General features: G+C 62.4%; 2 protein-coding genes and 1 long non-coding RNA gene across 5 annotated transcripts; 1 reads left to right on the top strand and 2 right to left on the bottom strand.

The window, feature by feature from the left end:
* Positions 1-250: 250 nt before the first annotated feature.
* Positions 251-8,262, bottom strand: OGFR (opioid growth factor receptor). Its single transcript, XM_040638570.1, has 7 exons — positions 8,052-8,262; positions 5,428-5,496; positions 4,725-4,803; positions 3,789-3,867; positions 2,814-2,880; positions 2,124-2,272; positions 251-1,520 (listed from the first exon to the last, which is right to left on the bottom strand). Exons 1-7 carry the CDS (start codon positions 8,223-8,225, stop codon positions 575-577), a joined length of 1,563 nt encoding a protein of 520 aa, XP_040494504.1. The 5' UTR covers positions 8,226-8,262; the 3' UTR covers positions 251-574.
* A 4,820-nt stretch (positions 8,263-13,082) lies between these two features.
* On the bottom strand, positions 13,083-18,115 carry LOC103660574 (MRG domain binding protein). Its single transcript, XM_040638569.1, has 5 exons — positions 17,953-18,115; positions 16,893-17,014; positions 14,879-14,960; positions 14,472-14,546; positions 13,083-14,032 (listed from the first exon to the last, which is right to left on the bottom strand). Exons 1-5 carry the CDS (start codon positions 18,098-18,100, stop codon positions 13,851-13,853), a joined length of 609 nt encoding a protein of 202 aa, XP_040494503.1. The 5' UTR covers positions 18,101-18,115; the 3' UTR covers positions 13,083-13,850.
* Positions 18,116-18,700: 585 nt separating this feature from the next.
* Positions 18,701-22,174, top strand: LOC103660546. 3 transcript variants are annotated; one of them, XR_567813.2, is made up of 3 exons: positions 18,701-18,946; positions 21,037-21,068; positions 21,983-22,174. It is a non-coding gene; the product is annotated as an uncharacterized LOC103660546 (long non-coding RNA). The 3 variants fall into 3 exon arrangements; XR_005836867.1 differs by lacking the exon at positions 21,037-21,068; XR_005836868.1 differs by lacking the exon at positions 18,701-18,946 and having other exon boundaries at positions 20,646-21,113.
* The last annotated feature ends 3,709 nt before the right edge of the window (positions 22,175-25,883 follow it).

Below are 25,883 nucleotides of genomic sequence, written 5' to 3'. Positions count from 1 at the left end.
CCACTGGACCAAGTGCCCAGCTCGACAGGCCCCAGGAGGCCATGTGGTCAGGGTGCTGGGACAGACGCCTGTGTCCAGGGGACTGCAGTCTGCTGTTTCCACAGGTGCTTACACTGGCCAGGTGGTCCTGCAGCGGGGCTAGGCCACTTCGCACCCAAGGGGAGGAAGCCCATCGGGCAGCACCGCTCGTGAAACCAGCCCCTTTCCCGGACCCTGGTCACCCACAGGGCCCCTGGCCACGCCCGAACGCTCAAAGTCAAATCAGTTTATTCAGAAAAGGCCTCGCACCAGACTAAGAAAATGAACCCCCACTCCCACCCCCAGACGCTTAGGGCCAATTTACAAAGATGGGCAGGGGGCGGGGCACAGAGGAGGGAGGCGGGGCGTGAGCTGGAGGTAAGGATTCTGAAGCCCCCCGCCTTCCAGCAGCTGCGGTGGCCACTGCAGTGCCCACCAGGGAGAGAGGCCAGTACTGCATGGTGCTGAGAACAGCTGGCAACGGGGCTCCCCAGACCTGTGGCCGGGCCAGGATGCCCACGGGTACTGGCTTCCCTTAAGGCTTTCTGGGTTTGGCCTACAGCCCCACCTCAGCTTCCTTATCTACCCACGGTTTTGCGGTGGCTGGGGTCCCAGGGACAGCCTGCTCCAGCCCTGCCCAGCCTTCTGCTTCCTCCACCCCATTCTCACCCTCTCTGGCCTCAGGGCACCCCGTGGCAGCACCGTGCGGGGCGGAGGCTGGCCTCTTGGTCCCACCGTCCCCACCATCACCACCCACCAAGGCACCGTCCTCCTGGTCCTGGTCCACCTTCCTTCTCTTCCTCACCTCCTCGGCCACCTTGGCCCCCGGGGGCTGGGGGCAGGGCGGCTCGGCCTCCCCGGGGGCCTGGCTGCCCAATTCCTGGGACCCCCCACCGAGGCTGCCCTGGCTGAGGGCGCAGCCCTCCAGGTTCAGAGCGATTTTCTCCACGTCAGAGGCGCTCTGGGCGCCCAGCTCCCCGGGGGCCTGCTCCCGCCGGTTGGCCTCCAGTTTCCTCTTCTTGCTCTCCTTGGGGCTCGGGGGCTCCCGCTCCTCCTCCCCGCAGCCCCACGCCTCCCCTCCCTGGTCCCTCGCCAGAGCGCCCGGCGGCGGCGGGGGACCCCCGGCCCCGCCCGGCCCGCAGGTCTGTCCCGAGGCGCCGGCCTGGAGGAGGGGGTCCCCGGGGCTCCCCTCGCCCTCGGCCGGCGCGGGGCGGGCGGGCAGGGGCGGCCGCCGCCGGCGCAGCTTGTCGTGGGGCCCCCAGACGAACTTGCGCCGCGGCCGGAAGTGCTCCCAGGCGAAGCGCAGCAGCTGGCGGCGCTGGCGCGGGCAGCGCACAGTAAACACGAAGTAGTCCAGCGCGCTCTGGCGCACGGCCGGCAGCTCCCGGCGCACCAGCGTCTCCTCCAGGAAGAAGCGCGCAAGCGGCGCCTGGTAGTGCTCCAGGCCCAGCTCGCCCAGGGACTTGAGGATGCGCGTGATGCGGAGGTTGTTGTGGCTGTGCCTGCGACGGGGGCAAGCGGGGGGGCGCTGGCGGTGGCACGACCGCCCTCCTCCTCCCGGCTGGCCCCCCTGCAGCCTCCGCCCCGCCCTCTCACCCCCAGCCCCGGGGAAAGTGGCCTGTGGGCCCAGATGGTGCGGGAGGAGGCTGTGATGTATCTTCTAGAAGGGTGCCGTCCCCGTGGCACCCCCTCCCCGACCCCAGCCGTGGCAGGGCCAGCAGAGAGCTGGAGGGGACCCTCTAGAGCACAGGGCCTCGCACAGGCGCCTGTTACCCACGTGCAGGGCTGATTCACCCCCTGCGCTTCCTCCCCACCCAGTGCTTCTCAACAGGGTGAGGGGCCCTGTGCCTGCAAAGCTGACTGAGCTGTGGGCAGCCTGACCCACGCCCAGGTGGATGCTGGGGCACAGCTCGTGAGACTGACTGGTAGGACTTTCTTTGGGTTCTCACACCCCACCCTGTAAACAAAGAGGGTGCTTAGAGCCTTAGTCACTTGCTCGAGCACCCCTGGAGTCCCTCCTCCCCCAAGTGCTCCCCCACACCTGCCTGAAACCTAGCACAGCCCCCATCCTCCTCACTGGGGGTGGGGTGAGGGCCACTCCTTACCAGTTGAGGTTCTGGAAGCGCTTCTGGTAGTTCTGGGCTCGGCACACCTGCCCGGTGTCTCGGTCCTCCAGCTGGATCCCATAGAACCCCAGCATGAGCTCGTAGGCCTGGACAAACCGCTCCCTCACCTCCTCGGAGCTTTTAAATGCCTGGAACACAGCCCCCGAGGCCAGTGGAGAGCTCAGGGGCCATCACCAGCACATCGGGCTGGCTGACACCTCCCTCAGCCCCGGGTTCATCTAGCAGCCTGGACTCAGACTTCTGGGTGAAGTGACAGAGGGCAGGAGTCCAGAGAAGAATTCGTAAAGTAACTCTTCTTCTAGCTGCTACGAGGTCTCACTGGGGCCTGAGGCATCTGCTTTAATCCCCAGAGGAATTCTGCCAGCCCCCGGGGACAGCTCAGGGGGCTCCCAGGGCTGAGCATATGGCAGGAAACACAGTCTCCTCGGCTCCCCAGACCCTCGCATCCCTCCAAGTGTCCTGTCCCAGCGCAAACCAGGTGTGAAGAAGCCCCGGTCACCATGACTCTGCTCACAGCCCTGGCCCTGGGCTCCCCGACTTGAGGCAAACTACCGAAGAAAATCAGATTTCTCTCGAAGCCCGTGGGGAGCACCAGGGGACAGAGGCAAGGACTGTTTGGAGGGAAGAGGCTCCCAGGGCAGGGACAGCTTTCCAGCCTGTACCGCTCACCTCAACCTCCCGGAGCGTGAGGGGCTTGGCGTGCCAGTTCACTCCAGGTTCGCGCAGAGGGAAGAGCCTGTGGGAGAGGACACGGCACGGGTCCCCCATCCGCGGCAAACACGGGCTCCCAGGCACGGGGCACGCGCTCACCAGCCTCTCGGGGTTCAAACCTCAACTCCAGGAGGGCCTGGCTGGATGAACCTGTGTTGTGGGCTGTCTCGAGTCAGAGGCAGGGGGCGAGGGCAGGAAAGTCAAGGGGGGCTGTTCTGGACCAGGGCACAGGGGAGGGGCACATGCAGCCACGGGAGGCTCAGGACGGGCGCTCAGCAGGGTGTTCCAGACTCTCCTCTTTATTCGTTTTAAGATTTATTTATTTTTAGAGAGAGAAGGGAGCACGAGCGTGCAGAGGAAGGGGCAGAGGCAGAGGGAGAGAGTCTTCAAGCCGACTGCCTGCTGAGCACAGAGCCCGATGTGGGGCTCGATCTCACGACCCTGAGATCGCGACCTAAGCCAAAACCAGGAGTCAGACGCTCAACCGACCGAGCCACCCAGGCTCTTTATTCTTACGTTCTTTTTCTCTTGTCATGAATGCTGCAGAGCTATTCCCCACAATGCTCTGTGCCCAGGAGAGGCCCCCAACATGCCATCTTCAAACGCACACTGTGTTTGGGGGGAATGTCAAGGGTCCCCAGGCAGCCACGCCGGCAAGGATCACCTCAGACTACAGTTAGAACCCGGCCACCCTGAGCGTCCGAGGGGCTCTGCAGGGCCACACGGCCTCTTGGCACCGGGTACCCCCCAGGCAAGCCAGCCTGCGTGCTGCTCTTCCTGTCCTCCACGCCAGCGCTCAGCTCCCAGCCTCAGAGGCCCTGCACAGCTGCCGAACCCACAGACGCAGGACAGCAGAGAGCGCAAAGCCAGCATCTGGAGAGATAGGGGCCCCTGCTCTGTAAGCCCCCCCACCCCCCCGGCCCTACCACTCACCACTGGATGTAGGAGTGATTCTCTTCCAGGAGGTCATACTCTTCCCTCCAGTTCTGAAGAATGTCTTCAATGAAACAGCCTGGGGGCCCCACGGCGACAAGTCAGTGAGGAGCTGCTGGAAGCCCGCCCCCTCCCCTCCCCCTCCTTTCTTGAGGACCTTGGGGCTCAGAAGCTTGTATACGTCTCATGTGACCATAACCCCCCAACCAAAGCCCTTGATTTCTTTGCAGTCTGGACATGGGACCTCCACCGCCGACCGACCGAGGGCAGACCTGGGTGAGAAGACCACACTGGGCTTGCTGGGTGGGAAGGCCCCAGAAGCCCCTCGGGAGAAGGACATGGGGGTTCCAGACCCACACCTGTCTTTGCAGAAAGGTGGCCTCACCAGCCCCTCCAAACCACAGCCTGCCGGCTGGAACCTGACCTCCCACAGCCTGGGTCCCGGGGGGGCGGCTGCTGTTTCTGCAAAGGGCCAGACAGTGAGCGTTTGCGGCCACATGTCCTGTGCCTCGCTGTGGGGGGAAGGCAGCCGCAGACGAAGTGTGCGTGAACGGGTGAGTCCCAACAGGGTCCCCCTCACGGACACTGATAACTGAAGTTCACGTAACTTTCACTGCACAAAATAATATTGCACCTTGTTTTTTCCAACCATTTGAAAACGTCACAATGATACTTCCTTGTTCGCTTACATATGCGGCTTTCCCGCTAAGGCAGGGGAGCGGAGGGGTGCCCACGAAGCCACCCATATTCCCTGCCTGGCCCTTCACAGAAAACACGCTGCAGGTTGGGGCCCGGGGGGTCCCCTCAGCGGCCTGAAGGGGGTGCCGCGGGGCTAGCTGAAAACCCGGGCCGACCAGCCGGGTCCAGAGGGCAGAAGCAGTCAGGTGGAGGGGAGACGGACGGGACAGAGCCGCAGGCAGCCCAGCAAGCGCGCACCGTTGGGCAGGAACCGGATCTCGTTCCTGTAGAAACTCAGGTTTGGCATGTCCCCGTTGCCATCCCGTTCTATCAAATCCTGAAGAGCCAGAGAAAGGTGCCTGTCGGAGCATCTCCAGAAATAGGCTGCTTCCAAGGGCCCCTCACACTAGAACATTCCTGGGGGAGGGGGCGTCTGCTCTTGGGCGCACAAACCTCTGAGATGCTGAGGGCTTGTGAGGACCCCCGTACCCAGCCTGGGCCCCTCACCCCGCAGGTGAGGACAGCTACTCCCTCTGACTGCCACCTTCCCCTCCTCGCGAGTGTGGACCAGGGCTGGCAGGTCCCCATCATCTGCCCCCCACCCCACCCCGAGGCAGCCCGGGGGCTGCCTGAGACCAGGGTGCAGAGGGCAGGGACGAGGGCAACAGGAATGCCACCAGCACGGGCCCCCGCACGTGCGACCTTGTGTGGATGGGCCTACTGGCTGATGCTGGCCCCGTGTTTTAAAGGTCAGGGCGCTGAGCTTGGACAGCCGGCCCGCTGCGCCTGTCACCCGGCGATAAGGGGAAGGAGCAGCCATCAAGGCGGGACAGGGGACCTGGTCTGAGAGCAGGGCTGACGGGACACGCTGTCTGGACGGCTTCTCCGGGTGGAGGGTGGGAGGACTCCGACCCGGCCGGGCTGCCAAGGTGGGAGGGCACCCCCGGCAGCTGCTACCTACCGGGTAATGGTGCCGGTACCTGCGTGTGTCCCGCATGGCTCGCCAGTTTCGGGACCCCAGCATCCTGGCCTGGGAAGAGAGGAGAGGGGATGAGAGCCCCACGGGAGACCCACAGGCAGGCAGGCCCCACCCCTAGTGAGCCCCCATCACAGTAAGGGCAGCAAGGACCTGGGTCAGCTATCAGCAAAACCAAAGGGGATGGGAGGGATTGGATCGAGGCCGCCGCCTGCTGGGCCCCTGCTGCCCGCCCCAGCTCTCAGGACGCCCAGGCTGACCAGCACATTCTTGGGGGGCAGCACCCTCCCCCCAGCTCTACATTTACTTCCTACTCCCATACTCGCTGGTTACTTCCACTTGGACCCCAGGCTTAGGACTTCCCCCCGGGGACCTACTCCACTGCTTCCTCTTTGCACTGTGCTCTAAGTTGTCACCAGGCTTGTGTCCCCAAAGGCAGCAGCCTCACAGCCCACAGCCCTGGGAGGGGCCCCAAACACTTGTCTGACAAAGAGATGAATGACCGAGGCCCAGGGAGCCAGTCCTGTGTCTGCCCAAGCCCAACGCTCCTGGACCAGACCCTGCGTCTCCCGGCCTCCCGTCCTATGGGGGATCCTTCTCGGCAAGATGCAGAAGCTCCTCGCTGCCCCCCAACACCTACAGCCCCCCTCTCCGCAGGCCAAGCATCCCAGGGTCCTGGGAAGGATGGAAGGTAACTGGCAACTAGGACGCTAGGTAAATGCGGCTTGACCCATCCTGTCATAGCGTGGGAGGCATGAGGAAGGCTGTGCCGGGCTTGAGGTCTCACAGAAGCTGGGGAGGAGAAAGGGCCCCGGCAGATAATGCTCCTGGGCATGACAAGACGGGACAGCTCAAGCCAGGGAAATACCTGGGTCCCAGGATCCTGGAAGGAGCAAAAGAACACTGGAAGGGGAGTCAGGAGGCCAGGCCTACCACCGTGTCCCCTGGCTCTGACTCCATCCCCACTCCCCAGATGCTCCAAATGGTTCTGAGCTCCAGCGAGGATCGGGGGGTGCCTCTCTGCCCAATTTATAGACCAGGGCAAGCTGGTAATGTTCTCGCCTACCAGCCAAGGGCCAGCGGAGAAACCAAAACTCAGCAGAAGCTGGCCCCGCCCACCGCCAGCTTCACTTTCTCCTCCTCCCTGGGTCCAGCCAGGTGCCTCCCCAGGTCAGCGCAAGAGGGCCAGACTCGCAGGTGCACAGACGACACAGCCCAGGGCAGAGCACCAAGGAGCTGTGCCGGGGTCAGTGTGGGGCAGCTGGGGAGTGCTATGGGGGGGCTAGGGGAAGCGAGGCCGTTAGGACTTGTGGAGGGACAGAAGCTACAGGCGGCGGAGGACTGTGGGCATCTCACAGGTGGCCGAGGTGCCAGAGCACTGCTTCAGGAGTAGTGCCCCTGAAGCCACGGCAAGGACAGCGTCCTCTCGCTCCATCCAAGTAGGCATCTGCCGCAGGAAAAGAGCCAGACTCCTGCCCTCTCACTCCACGCCCGTGACCCTGACCACGGCCCAGCCTGTTTCCCCAAGAGCCTCACGCCTGCCCCAAACAGCATCGATGGGCTCAGGCTTCGGGCCTTCCTGACAGGTCCAGGAGCCCCTCGGGGTCCCTCTCACCGACCACTCCCAACACAGAGATAAACCCCAAACCAGGGCTCTCATCTGTTAGGGGGAGAATCCAACCCAGAGTCCCTGCAGCCTGGAAATCAGACACGCTGTGAATACACCATCCCCCAAAAGCGACAGCTACCATGCCGTATCCTTCGTAACACCTGGAACCCCAGCTGGAACCACCGTGCCTGCCCGGGGCAGGGTGAATTCCAGCCCCTGGTAAGGAAGAGTAACACTAGTAACAAAAGTAACCAGTGGTAACTGGAGAAAATTGGTGGCAACAAAAGTAACCATGGTAATGACAAGTAACCAGCAGCGACAAAAGTAACTGCTGGTCACAAGTAATCCGTAGTCACACAAGTGACAGCTGCCCATGACAGCCAGCAGGGTCACCCCAGCGCGCTCCAGGTGCAGGCCTGGCTCGGACAAGTCACAGAAACGGAGCCTCCAAGGCCACCTCCAGGAAGGCGGGGCCCCGAGTGTGGGTGCTGCACCCCCGGAGCAAAGGTGGGGGCGGGGCGCTCCCCGAGCAGCTGCAGGGCAGAATCAGGCAGCGCCAAGAGGCAGAGAGGCGGGCAGAAGCGTGGAGGGGCAGCACCGAGGCCTGGGATCTCCTCGGAGGACAGAGCCTGGGGCTGGGAGGTGACAGAGAGGGGAGTTAAGAATGTGCCCAGGGCATCCCCCTGAGGAAGTGTCGGCACAGCACTGCGTTCTGGGGCCGCGGATCTGAGGGCGGCCCTGTGTCTCCCTGCAAGGTCCCCGGGCTGGGCCAGAGCTGGGAGGCGCAGGTCCCGGCAGATCTCAGGGTGCCCGGGGGTCTTGAGGGGGGCACGAGGAGGCCGTGGGCGGGGGAGAGGGCAACAGCTGCAGGGAGCGCCGGGCCCCAGGCCGGGTGTCCAGGCGGAGCGGCCTCCCCGGAGCGGGGCCTCACCCCCACCTCCCGGCGGCTCGGCAGGCCTGCCCGGGGGCGCGGGGACCCCAGCGCGCGTCGGGGCTGCACCTGGAGCGCTCCGGGCCGCGCCGCCCGCGCGTCCTCCTCGTCCTCGTCCTCGTCCTCCGCGTCCGCGTCCCCCGGGGCGCCGGCCTCGCCATCCTCGTCGCCCCCCGCGCCGGGGCCCTCGCCGTCCTCCTCCTCGTCCCCCTCCCAGGTCGAGTCGCAGTCCGGGTCGTCCATGCTCCGGCCGCGGTACGACCCGCGCTCAGGCGGAAGCGAAAGTGAGCGAGGGAGGAAGCGCGGGGGCGGGCCGGGGCCAGGGGGCGGGCCGGGGCGGGGCCGTCGCCACCGCCCGCCCCGAGGATGTCCGCGCTCTGGGAACGTCCCTCCGGAGGAAGCTCGCGCCCTTCGCTGCCAAGATTCCTCCCAGGGTGCCCCTCCCGCGGCGATTTCTCCCGCAGGATGCGCCCCACCCGGATGTCCCCCCAGGACCCCCTCCCCACAACATCCCTTCCCCCTGCGAGAATGTCCCCCCTGTAGGATGTCTCCTTGAGGCTGTCCATTCAGAGTGTCTTACTTACCCCGGGAGAGTCCCTCCCAGAATATCCCCTCCCTGCCCCCGGCAGCACCCAGCCCTGGACAGACACCCCCTAGAGAATTTCCCCCGAAGGCCTCCTCCCTGAGAATGCCCCTCCCTGGAAGATGCCCTTCCCAGGATGCCCTCTGGAGTATTGCCACTCTAGAGGAACCCCCTGCAGGGATGTCTGTGGAGGACACTCATCCCAGAGGATCACTCCCCAGAATGCCCCCCAGGACAGTATTCCCCCAGAGGAAGCCTCCCCTGGAAGATTCTCTGCCAGGAGGATGCCCACCCCCTGGAAGGCCCCCTCCTCCAGAATATCCCTTTTCCCAAAGAGTGTCCTCCTAAAGGAAGTCCTCCCAGAGGAATGTCCCTCCTGGAGGAAGTCTACCCACCCCCTTGGAGAATGTCCCTGGAGGAGGCCCACAGGAGGGTGTCCCTCCATAAGGCTGACCCCCAGGAGGATACACCCTGGAAGGTGTCCCCCCCCCCAGAAGATGTCCCCAGGATATTCCCTCCAGGTGGAGGCTGGGGCTGCAGTCTCATCAGAGGCTCCTTTGGACGGCAGTTTACTTCCATGACCCCCCAGACTTAGGCAGAAATCATTCTTGGGGGAGTAGGATGGGGAGCCCTGTGTCCCTCCATAGTCGGTTCACAACTGGGCAGTTTGCTTCTAGAAGGCCAGAGTCTCTTTCTGGTGTAGCTGCGAGTCCTGAACTCTGCCCCCTTAGCCACCTTCTCTCAGGGACAAGAAAGCACAGGGGCTGCATGCACTTGGAGGGAGGGCGCGCACGAAGGGCCAAACAGCAGGACGCAGAAACGACTGGGGGTCGCCCTGAGGCCGTTCAACACAAGTGACCCCCGTTAAGCACCCCAGGGGCCTCTCTGAGGGCTGGGGGCGGCTGCCGGTGGCACATTTCAGACAGCTGAGGATCACTTCAGCGGCAGACTTCCTAGAAACCGCGGGGACCTTACTTAGTCTCCGCCTTGACATCCGCGGGTGGTCACAGGAGCTCCAGCAAAGCTGGTGACCCACCCCTCAAAATGAACGTTGGGGGTGGCCGCCCCAGGCAACATCTGTCTTCTGTAACTAACTACTGCCGCCCTTCATTGCTTCAAAAAGCTTAGCTGAAACCGGAGTCTGGCTTTCGGGTGGATCCGGCCATGAGCATGGCTTGTGGGGTCAAGCCCAGCCGGCCCCCCAGGGATGCTGACCTCCCCCAGCCCTGCAAGCCAGCTAACAGGCCCAGGCTGCCTGCGCGGCCAGTGACTGCTGAGAGCCCACCAGAACCTTCCAATCTTGGTTGTGGGCACCACTAAAGGCCTTTCTTGGTGTGGGTCCCGACTCCTTGCTGGCTTGTCGATCTTCGTTAATTCTCTGGGTACACTCTCACCTGGCTGAACCTGCGTGCACTCTGCCTCACTTTCTAAGAGGATGATGGGGACGCCCCAAAGCTATGGACATCTGGGCCAGGCTGCCTTTTCTTTTCTTTCCTCTTTTCTTCTCTTTTCTCCCTTCCCTTCCCTTCCCTTCCCTCCCCTCCCCTCCCCTCCCCTCCCCTCCCCTTCCCTTTTCCCTTCCCTTCCCTTTTTCCTTTCCTTTCCTTCCCTTCCCTCTCTTTCTTCCTGATTTATTTATTTTAGAAAGAGTGCGGCCGGGCGTGGGGGGTGGGTAGTGAGAGGCAGAGGGAAAGGGAAAGAGAAACCCAAGCGACTCCACACTGAACACGAGGCCCTATTATCTCAGGAACCTGAGATCACCCCCTGAGCCAAAACTGAGTCCAATGCTTAACCGACTGAGCCCCCCCGGGCGCCCCCATCTGGGCATTTCTGCAAATGGTCTGCCACAGATGGCCAGGGCAGGTTTCTGGGGGAGCGGGCAGCCACCGTGCACCTGGCAGCTTCTGGCGAGGCTAGCCCAATGCAAGTTGCCGACACAGGCCTGACCTGGTTGTGTGATTCACAGCTGGCCCTGGAGCCCTGGCTACGACTTCCAGGTGGACGACGCCAGGAGCTTCTGATGCAGGGGTCCGTGTACTGGGGGTGGTAGGACAGGGTTCGGCTGCTCTGAGAGGCGCTGCCCGGAAAGCAGACGTGCACACTGTGCGGCGGCATCTTGCTCAGCGCCCCAGCCTGTGCTCAGGCACTGAGCCTCCGACTAGACGGTCCCACAACAGAGGCTCTGAAGACATTGCCCGTGGCTGCTTTACGAGTAGTAGTCACACCATCACACCCTGAGTTGCTTTTGTCAACTGTTTTGCCCCGGGCTTACCTCAGGGCGTGTGACTCCTGGAGCCTAGATTCCGGTGCAGGAAGAAGCTGGAGCCCCAGTCTTGTGCCGGAGACAGATTCCTCCCGTCCACAGCCCGGGGATGCCCGTGGGGGCTCGGAGCTCTGGACAGCCTGCTGCCTGGGCTGGGCCAGGGGGTGGGCCAGGGGGCTGAGAGCAGTGCCTGCTGCCAGCGCTGCCCAGGACGCCATGCCCACAGGCACACACATGCACACGCACGCACACACACGTGCACACACGCCTGCACGCGCACTCCTGCGCCTCGTCCGTGCACTAGCGGTAGGTGGTATGCTCGCGGGTGGCCTTGCTCCCCGCTGAGGGATCTCGCAGGAGGTCAGCAGACAGGCTCAGTGCTCAGGTTGGACCCACCTGAACATTTTCCTCAGCAAGACCAGCTGCAGCCAAAGCCCCAGCCCCACCCTCAGCCCCAGGGGAGCCCTGCTGCACCCCGTTGCTTCTCAGTATGGCTCAGGATGTACGTGCTTGGGAGCCCACTCTCCTCCGGCATCACCCCTGGGGGGGCTGGGCTGGCCTAGAGCAGGGAGTGCTGAGACCATACCCACCTGCCCCGCCACCCCCCCGCCCCCTTGCAGGGAGGGTGCTCGGTCCCAGGTGTCCCGCACACGGAGCCTCTGTGGAGGTTCCTGGGCTTAGGTCCACAACCGACCGACTGTGGTTTCCCTTTGTTCTGCGGCCACCTCATCCCAGCTCCCGGCCTCTTTTAGACATCTCCTACTTACACGAGCAGGGCCCATGAGACCCCCGTGTCACAGACAGGACCCCTACGCCAGGGAGATTCAATGCCCCAGATGCCTGTGAATTTGACCTGAATCAGCCGCAGGGCAGGAAAGCCCCGACGGTGAGAGCCGGCCAGGCCAGGGATGCTCGGGCTGGCCTCACCCCTCCGAGGACCGCAGGCCCCCCAGGTACAAGGGCATGGGGACTGGGCCCCAAAAAGACGCCTGAGGGGGTGGGGCGGCACCTGCTCCTCTGTCTTGATGGGCTCACCAGGCATGCCCCTCACCCCACCTCTCTTAGGCGCATAGATGTTAACTCACCGAACGAGGTACTAGGCTTTTCCAGCATGTTCTGAGGGGCCTGAAGATACTGTTTCAGACAGGGGTTTACCAGCAAGTCTGTGGAAGACCCCTCCATCTTTGTTGGCACCATTTGTGACTGCAGAGCTGTCTGCCCCATTTCCCTGCCAATTCTGTCTCTCGAAGGACCAGGCTTCTCGCAGGCATCATGGGAGGGCTGCAGGGTACTGAGCTCACTCTAACGCACACCTCTGTTCCCCCTTCCCCTCGGGCACACGTGGGGCACGTCCCCTGCTCTGTGGCAAGCACAGCGACAGTCCCGTCTGGGCATCTGGGGGCGAGCATGGTGTCTATGTTGGGACAGCAGCAGGTCTCATGGGACTGCCTCTCAGAACCCAGAAGAAACGCCAGTGGCAGGACCGGGTGGGGAAGTGGCAGCCTTGGACTCCATCCTGGGCCCTGACCAGCTTCCTGCTCAGGTAGGTCCCGTGCCGGAGGCCCGCCCCCCAAGCTCCCCGGCAGTGGGTCGGCCTGAGCTGAGCTTCTGCTCCTGGTGCCGGCGCAGGGCTGACAGGCTCAGCAGCCCCAACACGAAATGCTCTTTCTGTGTCAGGGGACTGGCCCTGCTGGGGAGAAGGGGCGCCCGCGATGTGTCCAAGGCCCCGCAAGTGATGGCGGGCTTGGCACAGGCCAGTCTCCGATGGCGCTGGGCCACTCGCTGAGCCTGGCGGGCTGCACCACAGGCTGGCCTCCTGCTCCGAGGCGGTGGGGGAGGCTCAGCCCGGTGGACGGGGATTCAGCTGCCAGGTGACTTGTCGAGATAAAGAGCCTGGGACGCGGCGGCTGACCAGGAGGGAGGGCGTCTCCGTCTCGCTCTGCCCAGATGGCTGGACCCTCCTCTGTGGAGAACAGACTTAGCCCGAGTCTCCCGTCGCCTGAGGACGAGCCCCGGCCGTCCCAGCTCCGCCGGCCGCCAGCTCTGCCTTGTTTGCCATCCCCGCACTTTGTATTTGAAGGACTTGTCACACTCAAGAGTTTCCACTCCGGCCCTGTCTCTAGTTGGTAAGCACATTGTAGCGATGGAACACGAAACAGAGTGCACAGGCCGCACTATAAACCTCGGGAAAATAAACACTCCGCACTGCTAGAAAAGGGAACTCATTTCGGCATCAAAATCACAAGACTTGGGCTGCTGCGTCTGTGCTTTAATGGTTGGCGCTCAGACGAAAGCATCTCAGTCGCCCCGGCTGCGCACCTCCCTCCACACGCTCATTTGGTCTGTCTGCAAGTTACCGGGAGATACAAAAATAGCCCGTACAAACTCTGTTTCCGGCATATAAAAACCGAGCGGAAAGTGTCTCAGCAATCGCTACCCTAACACAAAGCATCTTGGGAAAAATACAACACAGGGTTACCTTCTGCAGTATTTTTTTCATATAAAACACTAGTAAAATAGGCTTCTTAAAAATTAAATAGTGAAATACCACCAAATTATATACATCGTTACAGTACAAGTGAATGAGGCAAAGTATCCAGTTCTCGGTTTCTCCGGCGCACGTGCGGCAGGGTGGCCTGAGTCTCTTTCTCCCGAGGGGGGCAGCCGGTTTAGGAAGAGCGGCTGACAGATGGACACGCGGACAGACGGGAAGAACCGAGTGGCCCAGCAAGACCGGCGCTCCTCGAGGACACAGCAGGCACCCTGCCTGCCACTCCAGCTGTCCTGCCTGTGCCCCGCGCTCTGCTCCGTGGAGCCCGGCCGGGGGCGCGGGGTGGGCGACAGGGCCCGGACGCCTGACTCCCGGCTCTCCGCACCCGAGCCGGTCTCTCGGGCCCCCGGAGCCCCAGGGGGTTGCACTGGGCCCTGTGGGAGCCTCAGGTGCCCGAGGGCAGGCGGTGGGCTGCGGGCGTCCATCCAGGTGACAACGGTGCCCCGGCCCCCTGCCATGGCTGAGCCACGACTATGTTCGGCGCCGCTTGGCAGCGCTGGGGCTGGAGGGGTTGCTGTTTGCCGTCAGGACTTTGTCGGTGACCCGGCTGCGCTTCCGCTTGTCCGCCCCTTCCTTGGACCCCAAGTCCGAGGAGTTCTTGTCTTTGCTGGACTTTTCCGTTGCTTTCCCCAAGCTTCCTGAAGACGAAAAAACTGGGAGACAAAATCATTTGGCTGAAAACAGAATATCCAGAATTTTATTTCGTCTTCCTGCTAAGTTATAGACACCTGTATCTACACACACGGCCCTCTGTGCTGGGGCTGCCGCGGGGCCTGCAGAGCCAGGTCCTCCAGAGGATGGCCCCCTTGCGGCCCCAGGGCGCAGGACCCTGCCCACCCGCCGTCCCTGCCTCGTGGGGCTCGGCCTGTGTGCGCAGTGCACGCTTTCCGTCCACCTGACTGGGTGCCGGCCCGAGGCCACCCCAGGGCCTGCTTGCGGTGTGGGCCACCCACGCCACCACACGAGGCTCCCTCCCAAGCGGGTGGGGGAGCGGACGGGGCAGCTCTGGCCTCAAGCAGACTAGACACCCAGGCTGGGGATGTGGGGCTGTGCGCGGGGCCCAGGGGAGGGTCAGGGGTGCCCCCCACTCACCATCGTCCGCCCCGCTGTGGGGGTCCACATCTTCCTTCATTTCCTCCTTCATTTCTTCTTCAATGACCACTTTTCCTGTGGGGCGACAGCTGACGTTTACCAAAACGGTGGGAGACGCGGCCCTGCCCAATGCTGCGGACGGCTCAGGCCGGGGACGGCTGTGTGTGTGGTTCTCAGCTGCCGCCAGGCCGCTTTCAAAGAGAGCCGATTGTTCTTGAACAAGTTCCCTCCAGACCCCAAGGCTCCCCAGACCCGCCCCCGCCCCCCAGTCCACCTGGGCCAAGAATCACCACGCCAGCGACCCTCACTCCTCCCTGGGGCTCGCGACCTTCACCCTGACACCACTGCCCTCAGCCCACATCCTGCCTTGTCATTCCCGAACCAGACCCGACCCACCGGAGCCTCACCTTCTCGGACTTCGTGGATGATTTCTTCTGGAAGGACAAAGTTCCTCTCTGGGTTTGGGAATGGAAGAATCTCAGATTCATGCTGATGGCAAAAACGGCAATTTTTGTTATAGAAACAAAAAAAAAATGTGATTTTAGCAAGTCATCAAAAACATTTAAGAGCCAATTTAAGAGCATGGGATGAAGGCGCACAGTCTCGGACGGCTGTGGAGGTGGGCGTGAGCGGCTGAAGAACGTTCTTTCTGCTCGTGGTCTATGAGCTGGGCTTTTCTAACAGACCCGCAGAAGGCAAAGCTACAGTGCCAGCCTCCAGCAGGGGTCACCTCCTGGCATCCCCCCGGGGGCAGTGGCGGAGGCAGTGGTCAGGATGCCCCATAGCTGCCCCAGTGCGGCTCCCTCCCCACCAGCGTGCGTTCAGAGGGCAGTGGCCGCCCAAGAAAAGGCCGTGGCATCTCCGGTCCCGTCTTTGTGGGCACGTGCTCATAGGCACAGACGGTGCGGGAGAGGCAAGCCTCCACCTGGGAAACCAGGTAAAGCTAAGTGGTGTCAGGGACACCGAGCGCTTACTGGAGTCCACTTGTCCTACAGGTCCCACAGGCCAAAAGGGACAGAGACCCTGGAGACACAGGACCCCCGGAGGAATGGAAAGGGGAGCTGGCAGAAAAGGTCTGGACTGTGAGTGAGCAGACACGGCTCCTCTGGGCAGCCTGGGGGCTGTGTTACAGCGAGCTGCTAGCCTGCAAATATGCTGCTCAACGTCTCCTGGAGCTTCAGTAACTCCACGGCTCCTGGGCCTGTGGGTCCCCCTGCGGTGGGGGCCACAGACTCGTACTGCCAGGGTCCCGCCTGACCCCGGCAGCAGCCCCAGAGGAGCACGGGGGTCTAAGGAGGTGACAGCCTTGACGTCTGGCCTAGTCCCGAACAAGGGATAGGTGGGGAGAAGCTGAGGAGGAGAGGGGAGAAAGCGGCCTGCCTGTCCAGCACCGAAACCCCGAGTGGTGCCCCGCAGCAGCTCCCCAGGGTTCTGTGGGCCTGGTGCGGGGTGTCAGTGTCTGTCTCCTGGGCTGCACCAAGAGCTCCTCCAGGACAGGGACCCTGCCAGCCTCACATCTGTGTCTGGCTTCTGGCCTCCACTGTCCTAGAGTCAGGGCCCCGGGAGTCTGGGGACCAAGTGACCCCACAGTGTGACAGGTGTGGGGGTGAGGCCCCCTGTGGAGCAGCCCCTTCAGGACGGCTGCTGGTCCTTGCTGTGCTGCTCCCCAGAACGCTTCCTGCGGGCCAAGCAGTCAGTCCCCAGAGCATAGCTGTCACCTTTATCCCCTCTCTAGGGTATCACAAGGAAGTGCAAATGACCTGCCCACAGCCAACAGGAAGCAAGGGCAGCACTGGGTCTGGACAAAGGCCTCAGCTGGGAGGGCTGGTGCGGCCCCGAGTCAGCCAGGGACAAGTTCCTACCACTCTGCGCCCCTGTAACTCCCACTCCCACCCCACTCTCCAGGGGCTCTGGCCTCCTCTTAGCATCTTGACCCACCATCTCCTGCTGCCACAGGACCCTGACACCTGCTGGCCCTCTGTGGGAACATCCCTGTTCCTTTGGGCCTTCCCGGTCACCTAGTGGAAGCTGCCTGCCTTGGGATGAAACTAGCTGGGGGTCCTGTGAGGACGGGGACCCTGCCTGCCTGGTTCTCACAGAAGCCACCAGACTCACCCGACTCAGACTCGGATCCTGTTGCCTTCCTGCCTAGAGCACTCTGGGGCCTCCGCCTCCTCCCACAGGCCTCAGCTCCCGGTCATCTCCCTGGAGAGACTCTCACTGACCACCCCACGTGAAGAACGTTCTGTGAGGGGAGCCAGCTACCGTCACCAAGTTTGGGTTTTTAGTGAAACTACTTGGAGCCCCTTGTTTAATTCCTGCTGCCCCCTGGGACGTGCACAGGACAAAGAGCCCCCTAAAGACAGGGCCTGGCAAACACTGAGGAGGAGCTGGGTCTGGGGGAGAGGGGACCTGGCTCACCAGCGCCTGCATGTCATACATGGTGCTCAGATGGTCCCAGATGACCTTGGATGGGACCTGCCGACCAATGTTCTGGCTGAATTTGTCCCGGATACAGATCATGTGGAAGTGTCGGTTCACACCTGTGGGAGAAAAGTGTCAGCCGGGGAGGAGGCACAGGCAGCAAGTAAGAGAGGAGGAGAGAGGTGGGAGGCAGGGGTCAGGAGAGTGGTTGTAGGAGATACAAACGGAGGATATAGGACCGGGAAGGGGTGGAACACTATAGGCAGGGGTGGGGTTAATGATGGGGGTGGGAGGGGTGGGCACAGGAGGGGACAGAGGAAGGATATTGGGGGATGGAGGTATGCAGGAGGGGACAGAGAGAGGGTATAGTAGGGTGGAGGGGTGCAGGAGGGTACAGAGGGAGGGTACAGAGAATGGAGGGATAGGGAAGGGGGAAGGAGGGAACAGAGGGAGGGTACAGGAGAGGGCGGGGTCAGCGGGGGGGGGTGAGTGGGCTCAGGAGGGGACAGAAAGAGTATAGCAGGGTGGAGGGATGCAGGAGGGGACAAATGGAGGGTACAGAGGGTGGAGGAGTACGGGGGGGGTGCAGGGTCGCTGGGGGTGGGTGGGTGGGCTCAGGAGGGGACAGAAGGGGTATAGTAGGGTGGAGGGGTGCAGGAGGGGACAGGAGGGTACAAAGGTTGGAGGCGTACAGGAGGGGTACAGGAGGGGTGCAGGGTCGCTGGGGGGTGGGTGGCTACAGGAGGGGTGCAGGAGGGGGCAGGGTCAGCGGGGGGTGGGTTGGTGGGCTCAGGAGGGGACAGAGAAAGTATAGTAAGGTGGAGGAATGCAGCAGGGGACAGAAGGCCGGTACAGAGGGTGGAGGAGTACAGCAGGAGTGCAGGAGGGGGCAGGGTCGGCGGGGAGGGGTGGGTGGGCGCAGGGTTGGCCGGGCGCAGAGGGAGGAGAAGGTGCAGGTTGGTGGGCGGGTGTGGGAGGCCCCGCCCCGCGCCCCCGGCCGTTGCCCGGCCCGCCCCGCCCCCACGCGGGTCCGCGGCCTCGGCGGCGCTCCGCTCACCGACGGGCTTGTGGCCCAGCATGGCGTGGAAGAGGCACACCTCCACCTCGGGGCTCCACACGACCGTCTCCTCGGCTGGGCTGGTGGCCGCCTCCCCCGGCCCCTTGTCGCCCGGCGCGCCGCCGCCGCCCACCTCGGCCTCCCCCATGGCCCGGGCGCCCAGCGACGAGCCCCCAGCGGGAGCGGGCGCGGCCACGGCCTCCGCGCAGGCGCACTTGCGGGGCCGGCGCGCGCTCGGCGGGTTCGCGCTCGGGCCCGTGCGCGGCGCCGGCGCAGGCGCAGGCGCAGCTGAGGGGCGGCCCCCGCGGCGCAGCACGGTCGGCACGCGCGGACTGCGGAAGCGCTCCGGTGGGGAGGTGGTGGCGCCGGCTGCGCCTCTCCGGGTTCGGCCCCTCCGAGCCGTGCGCTCCGCGGGGTGGGACTGCAGCCTCACTTGGGACTGAGGCGCTTCAGAAGAAGAGCAGGCAACTGACCACGCCTCCCGGCCTGGGTTCCCTGCAGCTTCCACTGCCCCGGCCCGACTTCACCGTGACCACGGGCCTCCGTGGAGGTTACTGCCCCCCAACTCGGCCCACGGCGGAGGCGGGGCCTGATCCCGGGGCGGGGCCTTCCCCGGGGGCGGGGCCAAGGCGGGGCCGCGCCCTGGAGGAAGTCCCGCGAGGAATCGACGCATTACCCAATCAGAGCCGCTGGCTCCGTTCCGCCCCGCGGGCCGCGCCCCGCCCCGTCCCCAGGCCACGCCCACCGGCGTTGGGGCCCTGCTGCCGCCGCTGAGAACGCTCCTCGCCTCCCGCAGTGTGTAGACTCTGGCCTGGCTTCCGGGCTAGGTGCCGAGCGTCTTTAGGCCTTAGTTTCCTCCTCCGTGCAATGAAATCCATAACAGCGCGTTCCTCAGGGGGACTGCTGATGGTCGGGCGCCCTGTCCCCTGGCTGCTCCCGTGCCCATGCCCGGGCCTGGGCCTGACCCGGACACACGCTCAGCTCAGGCTTCCAGGTGAACTGTTGGTGCCGCTCTGCTGAGCGCTACCCTTGGCTGGTGCGGGCTCTGGTCAGCCCCACCCCCGGGACAGCCCGGTGGATCAGAGTGGGCTCAGTGGTCTGGGGCCTGAGTCCTTTCTGCCAGGGGGGCTGCTGGCGATCGGGTCCCCTCCATGACGCCTGGGAGATGTGGCCCTTGTGTCTGGGGGTCAGGAGAGCGCCCTGGGGTGGTGACCTTGGACCTGATTGCTGAGGGCTGGGGCACAGGCAGAGGGACGGAAGGAGAGGCATGTATGGCCTTGGGTGCCAGAAGGTGGCTTGCAAGGGGGAGCCCAGTTGAGGGTCCAGGGGGACCAGAGCAGGGCAGGCCTGGCAGGCTGGGGAGGGAGCTGGGTCATGGGTGGTGGCTTCTGGAGATCAGTTCCTCACTCAGTCCTTGACCTTACCCTGACCCCCACACAAGAGGATCCCATCTGGTCCCTCACTGTCCTGCCGCTCAGCCAGTGTCCTGCGGTGCTTATGCTGCCTGCTTGTCATTGCAAACCATTGGTGACAACTTGTTCAGCGTCCACCTTCCCTGCCAGCTGTCAGTCAGATCCAGGGGGCCAGGGCTGGTCTGGCACACAGCAGGTGGACAGTGACCAACTGACCAACTCTCTTGATCACTGAGGCCAAATGGTCCCCCTTGTCCCCCCACTGCCACCTGTGTCGTCCACATCTTCAAAAGATGCAGTAGGCCTCCCAAATATCTTAATCCCAGCAATGGGGGTCTTGGACCCCAGATGGGAAACACCTAGGTCCTGGAAAGGGATCTCTCCCGTGGCCAATGAACACAGGAGCCATCTGGTTTATTCATCAGTCTTGTATGAGTTTGGCTACTGTAAATTATTCCCAAGACCAGCTCTGGGTTCTGCTCAAGTAGAGTTTCTTGCCTGGGAAGCTGATGTCATCTCTGGAACGTAGTGACCATCGCTTATCAAAGGCACCTGTCCTCCACTCTCAAGGGGACATCTGGATCTTGATTGTGAGAGTCGGGTTCAGACGAAGGAGAGTTTGGCAGGCTTTGGTCAGACATGCCCTTGTCTGTCTATCTTCCCTTGGGCACACTGTCCTCACCTCTGAGTCTCTGGGACAGAAATGGAATCCTACCCTAGCTTGGCTGGCACTGCCCTGTGGGCCGCTCCTCACTGGTGCACATAGTGGAGCTCACCCCCCAGACACCGGAGAAATACGCTGATAGAGAAAGCATGGCTCTCAGAGTTGGGAGGCCAGTGCAGGGCCCCACTGGCTAACGTCCACCTGCTCAACTGTGGGCCTCCTTGGGCCTTGTCCTGACATCTGGACATCAAGGGAGGCAACGTTATCCCCGTTCCTGGGCTGAGGGGCCTCAGCGGTGTGAGGTGCCCAAGGGACCCAGTGGCCGCCAGCTATGGTGGCAGAAATTTCCCATCCAGTGCTAGCTGTGGCTCGCAGCCCACACATCACACCTCTAGGGGGCGTCTCCCACCCACTGTTTGGACCCAAACCAGCACTCACATCTCAGAAATCTGCAGTCAGGAACCAAGTGAAGGCTTTTTTTTTTTTTTTTTTAAAGATTGTATTTATTTATTCATGAGAGGCACAGAGAGAGAGAGAGAGAGAGACAGAGGCAGAGGCAGAGGGAGAAGCAAGGTCCCCGCGGAGCAGGGAGCCTGACGTGGGACTTGATCCCAGGACCCTGAGATCATGACCTGAGCTAAAGGCAGACGTGTAACCGACTGAGCCACCCAGGTGCCCCAAGTGAAGGCTTTTCCTGTTCCCTTGGCACCGGGCCAGGGGGCCAGTCATGGCATTTTGAAAAGAAAGTCCAATTCTTCACACGGGGCATATGAGGAATCGCTGTGATGACCCCGTTTGTCCTGCTCACTGTCTGGTCAGCAGCTTGATTTGTCTTGAAAGAGAGAGACTGCCAGGCCCATAGCATCCCATCTGCCTCTCACTGAAGTGAGCCCCGTGAACGAGGGACAGGGAGGCCCTGTCCCTGCTGGCGCTCCTTAGGGTTTGTAGGGGGAGTGAACGACTTGGGCCGTGATGGCCAAGGGCAGACCCCAGACCCTGGCTTCCCAGGCGCTGATTCTGTGGGTGCAGAGGACCCCCAGGTAAGAACACACAACAACCGATTTCATCACCTCCCGCCTTGATGGGTAAGTCCTTTGTGCACGGTGTGCTATGAAAAGCCACCGGGGCCTCGTGGGGTGCATTGCGCACTTCCTGTCCCTGGGCTCTGCGACAGACCGCACAGAAGAGGGCTAAGTTCTAGCAGCTCGCATGGGCTTGTCAGAAATGCAGATTCGCCCCCAGGTGCGTATGCACGCATGAACGCGCACGCAAGCACGCGCACGCGCGCCGCGCTGCGGAGTCAGGGCCTGGGGTCTTCACGTGAGGACCACAGAGGGGGTTCCACCCAGCAGCCTCTCCTGCAGCTCTCAAGCGGCCTTGAGGCGGGATGGGGGCCAAGCTGAGCTGCTTTGGAGCATCGTTTCATTTTCCAGTTTCCTGGGGAAGCTGAGCCTCCTGTCAACTGCCTGTCAGGGGACCCGTGGCCTCCCAAGCCCTTGGTCATCAGAGCCAGGCCCTGAGGACAGCTGTGAGCACAGTGGCCTCACCGGTGACTGTAGGGGCCAAGCCGTCAGGAAGAATAAGCCTGGTTAATTTTTGCCGGTGGCTATTATTCTCCCCTTTGTGTGTGTGGGAAACTGAGGCACAGGAACGCTGGATAAATGGTCCGCTATACCAGCTGGGGAGCCGAGCTTTGACCCGTGGAGGGCCAACCCTGTACTCTCTCACCTTCCCTGAGAGTGGGGGTCCCTGGGGACAGCACTCCTATTTCGTCCCCCCTGCAGGACTGACCAATCTGCCCCCCTCCTTCTCTTCCCACGGCCCTGAAGGAGCCTATGGGCCAGTCTGCAGGGTCCCCTTTGTCCAGGACAGATGTCGGCGCTGAGGGCTGTGGAGAGCGTGGGCAGAGGTGCAGGGAAGGGAGCCCTACCTCAGGCAAGGTGTTTGTTCTCAGCTTCTCGGCTAGACATGGCCCAGCCCCAGGGCACAAGGAGCAGACCGTTGATCTCTGGAGGCTGGTATTTTATGGATGTCGGCCTTGAAGACCTCCTGCCCCCAAGATGACTCAGAGCCAACTCCAGCCCTGCTCCTGTCCCATGGAACCCCAACACCCTCTGTTTTTTTGAAATGAAGGCATTTGCCGGCCATCTGATGGTAAGTGTCTTGCAGCATTTCTGACTTGCCCCCACCTCCTTGGATCTCCGGGAGCCCTGGGACAATGCCGACCTCCAGAATGCCCCCTGTGCCCTGCGCTTTCCCCGAGCCAGGCTCTGCCGCCTCCTGGCTTTGGTGCAGCTTCTGTGCCCTGGGAGGGGGTGGGGGCAGGGTTTGAGGGCCGTCAGCTGGAGCCCTGGGTGGGACGGACCACGGAGGAGACGTGCACTGAGGCAGAAGGGCCCACCTGCTGGGCTCAGAGCCCCTGCCAGCCTGTATCCTGGTCTAGTTCGAGGACACAGTGTCACGGGCGCAGGTGCACAGCTCACCAGAGGGAGACGTGCGAGCGGCCCAAGCCGAGCGAAGGGAGTGCGGGAGCTGGCGCACCACTCCCGTGGTTCTGTGGAAGGGCTCGGGGACAGAATTCCCTCCCCCAGGGGCCCAAGCACAACACCTCACGCTTGGTCACAACATCAAATGCTGATTTAATTGCACAGCAATTATGCCCGCTTACAGTCCCTCCCCAGAGGGAACGAGGTGTCCTGGGCTTGCCGCGGAGCAGAGGGCAGGCGTCCCTTAAGGCAGCAGGGCGGGCAGAGGTCACGGCAGGTGTCCCACCGGAAGATGAAGAATAATGCTGCAACTGAGGGAAGCTGGGGAGGGAGGGGGTTAGGAAGGAGATCGGTGCCCCGGGCACAGCTCTCTCAGAGCGTGGATACACTGAGACCAGGACGTAAAGGGCCACAGATGGAACACTCCCGAGGAACGGCCCCATGCCACTGGGGCACTGGTGCCCGGACAGCGGAGCGAGGGCTGACACACACAGCTCTGTCTCACGCTGTGCCGGCCGGAGCCCCGAGGTCAGGGTGCCATCTCTGCCCAGGCTGTGTCCTCCCCGGGTGCGGGGGTGGGGGGCTCCCTCCCGCTTCTTCATGAGGCCTCCGATCCCATCACGGGTGCTCCACACTCACGACCTCACCCCCCCCCCCCAGAGACCCGCGTCCTGACACCGTCCTCCTGGGCGTGAGGTTCTCAACACAGGAACTTCACGGGGACACAGGCATTCAGGCCATAGCACCCAGAAGGATTAGGAGGAAGCCATCAATGGAGCCCCAGAGGAGTGGGGCAGGTGGCGGGGGGAACGGGGCCAGGGTGAATGGGTGAATGGGGCTCGCGGCTCAGGCGGAGTCTGGTACACAGCCAGAAGACTGCTCCACTGTCTAACCTTCCCCACCCACTCGGTTTTCACTTTTACTAAAAAAAAATGAAAATACACAAAGAGAATCATCTCAAATGATCCAGAAAAAGTATTCACAGAGAGAGAGAAAGCAAATAAGGCAAGACGTGAGCCTGGGGGCACATGGGGCTCTTGCCTAAGACACACAAGTGCTTTTGCTCAGCTCCAAAGTATTTTAAAGTAAAACTTCAAATACGTAAAGATTGGAAAGGAAAACAGGCCCATGAAGGAGACCTACCCCAATGGCAGCTTTTTACAATAGCATTTGTCTAATTTCGTATGATTCATTCTGGAATCCTGGCTTTCTCGGTGCCCCAGGGCAAGCATTTCTGGCCAAACGAATCCCAAACCTACTTCTTGGAATGAAATCACCTTCATCTCACTTGAAGTCCAGTGTTGATAGATGGAGGTGGTGGTCAGTGTGTTGAGCGCGTGCGTACACGTACACCCTTCCCTGGGCGATGGGGTGTTTCTGCCAGGACCACACAGATTCAAAGACGGGGGATGGAGGGCCTTTGGGGAGGACGTTGCTCTGAGCTCCTGGGACTCGTGCAGAGAAAGGTTCCAGCACTGGTTGGAGGAAACGCACTCCAGAGGGCCAGCTGCCCCTTGGTTTTATTTTTTATTTTTTAATTTTTAAAAAAGATTTTATTTATTTATTTGACACAGAGAGACAGCCAGCGAGAGAGGGAACACAAGCAGGGGGAGTGGGAGAGGAAGAAGCAGGCTCATAGCGGAGTAGAGAGTCCGATGTGGGGCTTGATCCCAGGACCCTGGGATCACACCCTGAGCCGAAGGCAGAGGCCCAACGACTGGGCCACCCAGGCACCGCCCCCCCTGGTTTTAGACAGGAGGGCGAGCCTCCCCTTGCCCTGTTACAGGGCAGCCGAGAACCCCCTGTGGCTTCCAGCAGTAGCAGAAACGACCATGTGATCATGTGCCGCTGGTCCCCCCTGGAGCCACCACAGTCCTGGCCACTATGTGCTCTGTCCCAGGATGGAGTATTTGCAGAGAGCTGCCCCCAGATGGACATGCATCCTCTGTGGTCAGCCGTGATGGCCGTGGGTCTGGTCTACCTCTGGGCACTCAGCTCCTGCCGGCATCTGTAACACATCGCAGGGCAGCTCTTGCCCAGGATGAGTTTGGGGAGGCAGATGAGGTGATGACCCAGGACGGCCCTGGCATGGCAGGTGTTGGCCGTAAGTTCTTTTCGATAGTCACTGCTTCCACACACCCCCGTGTGTGCCCTGGGCTCCCGTCCTGTCGCGGCTGGAGGGCATCTTCCTCGCGCCTCTTTTCAGAGACGCGTGGGGTGGCAAGCAGCAGAAGGGACCCTGACTGACATAGGGGGTGGAGAATGACAGAGTGCCCTGGGCTCGCAGAGCTGAGGGGAAGCGGGGGTGCCCTGCGGCAGGTAAGGTCCCCGTTCTCTGACTCTGCTCCTCTAGTCTGGGCGCTCACGCTGATTGGCACCCTGCTGGGTGGGTCTTGGTGGGAAGAAGGCCTTTTCTTAAGGAAAGCTGAGGTGCTGGGAGAGAGGCTGTGACTTCAGGTCATGTGAGAATGAGCATCCCACTGTCTCACTGGGGTTTGAAGGGCAGGGGAAACAGGAGAGCTAAGCAGGCCCTACAATCCGTACACGGAGCAGGCATCTCCGGCTGGGGCCTCCCACCTGGGTTCCCTGTCCTGGAGCTCTGTACACCGGGTCCCTGGGCCCCATGCTCCGTCTCGACACAGGGCACCCGCCTGGGCCTGGGCCAAGTTCTCCTGCTGGCTCATCTCTGAGGCTGGTGAATCAGGCTAGGTCCCAGTGGCCAGCTCGTGCTCATGCGGGGTTAAACTGGAAATGCTGGACCTCCCCGAGACAGACTCCAGTCTCGGGATGACGCAAATTGGGCTCAGAGCCAAGCACCCCTTCTGGTACGGATGGTGGCTAGCCAAAGCTGAGAGCTGTCCTCAGCCACCCGTGTTCCAGGCTGGGTGGAGGGCTGCAAGTTGGAGCAAAACAGCAGGCTGCTTAAGCCAAAACCTAGGAGTGCCAGTTGGGGCCTGGCCTGCCTCAGCCTGGTGAGCTGATCCCCAGAGCCCCGGGGTCATTCCAGAGCTCCCAGCTGCCATGCACAGGCCCCCTGAGCGTGTGACAATCTGCTCGCTGGGGAGCTACAGGAAGGCATTGCTTGTGCCCCTGGCTAGGACCTGAGCAGAATTTGTTTTCCGGTAAAATCCAGGCTGGAGAGCCACGCTGGCATTGCTGACGCCTCTGGCTTTGGTAAAGCTCTTGGGTTTTATCTAGGGAGGCTTGGCAGGTGGACAGAAATTTGCATGCTTCCTCCGGGAGTCACCACCGGCCTCTCCCTGGGGCCACCCCGGTCTGAGCACGGCAGGCGAACCTTCTGCCACAGTCTCTGGGCCGGAACGTGATTGTTGACAAGCCCCGAAGGAGCCTGGCCCAGGTTCCTTGGAG

This window comes from Ursus maritimus, unplaced genomic scaffold (assembly GCF_017311325.1).
Source record: "Ursus maritimus isolate PB19 unplaced genomic scaffold, ASM1731132v1 scaffold_22, whole genome shotgun sequence".
Classification (NCBI taxonomy): domain Eukaryota; kingdom Metazoa; phylum Chordata; class Mammalia; order Carnivora; family Ursidae; genus Ursus; species Ursus maritimus.
Note: the sequence above shows the minus strand (reverse complement) of the source record. Positions and strands in the feature narration are given on the sequence as shown.

Excerpts from the sequence above, each read along its gene's own strand:
- OGFR (XM_040638570.1), bottom strand. The coding sequence starts at position 8,225 with ATGGACGACCCGGACTGCGACTCGACCTGGGAGGGGGACGAGGAGGAG. Across the intron at positions 3,868-4,724 it reads GATCCGGTTCCTGCCCAACG|GCTGTTTCATTGAAGACATT; the intron begins GTGCGCGCTTGC and ends TGGGGCCCCCAG. Across the intron at positions 2,881-3,788 it reads AATCACTCCTACATCCAGTG|GCTCTTCCCTCTGCGCGAAC; the intron begins GTGAGTGGTAGG and ends CCTCTCCCACAG.
- LOC103660574 (XM_040638569.1), bottom strand. The coding sequence starts at position 18,100 with ATGGGGGAGGCCGAGGTGGGCGGCGGCGGCGCGCCGGGCGACAAGGGG. Across the intron at positions 17,015-17,952 it reads GCTGGGCCACAAGCCCGTCG|GTGTGAACCGACACTTCCAC; the intron begins GTGAGCGGAGCG and ends TTTCTCCCACAG. Across the intron at positions 14,033-14,471 it reads CCACAGCGGGGCGGACGATG|TTTTTTCGTCTTCAGGAAGC; the intron begins GTGAGTGGGGGG and ends TTTGTCTCCCAG.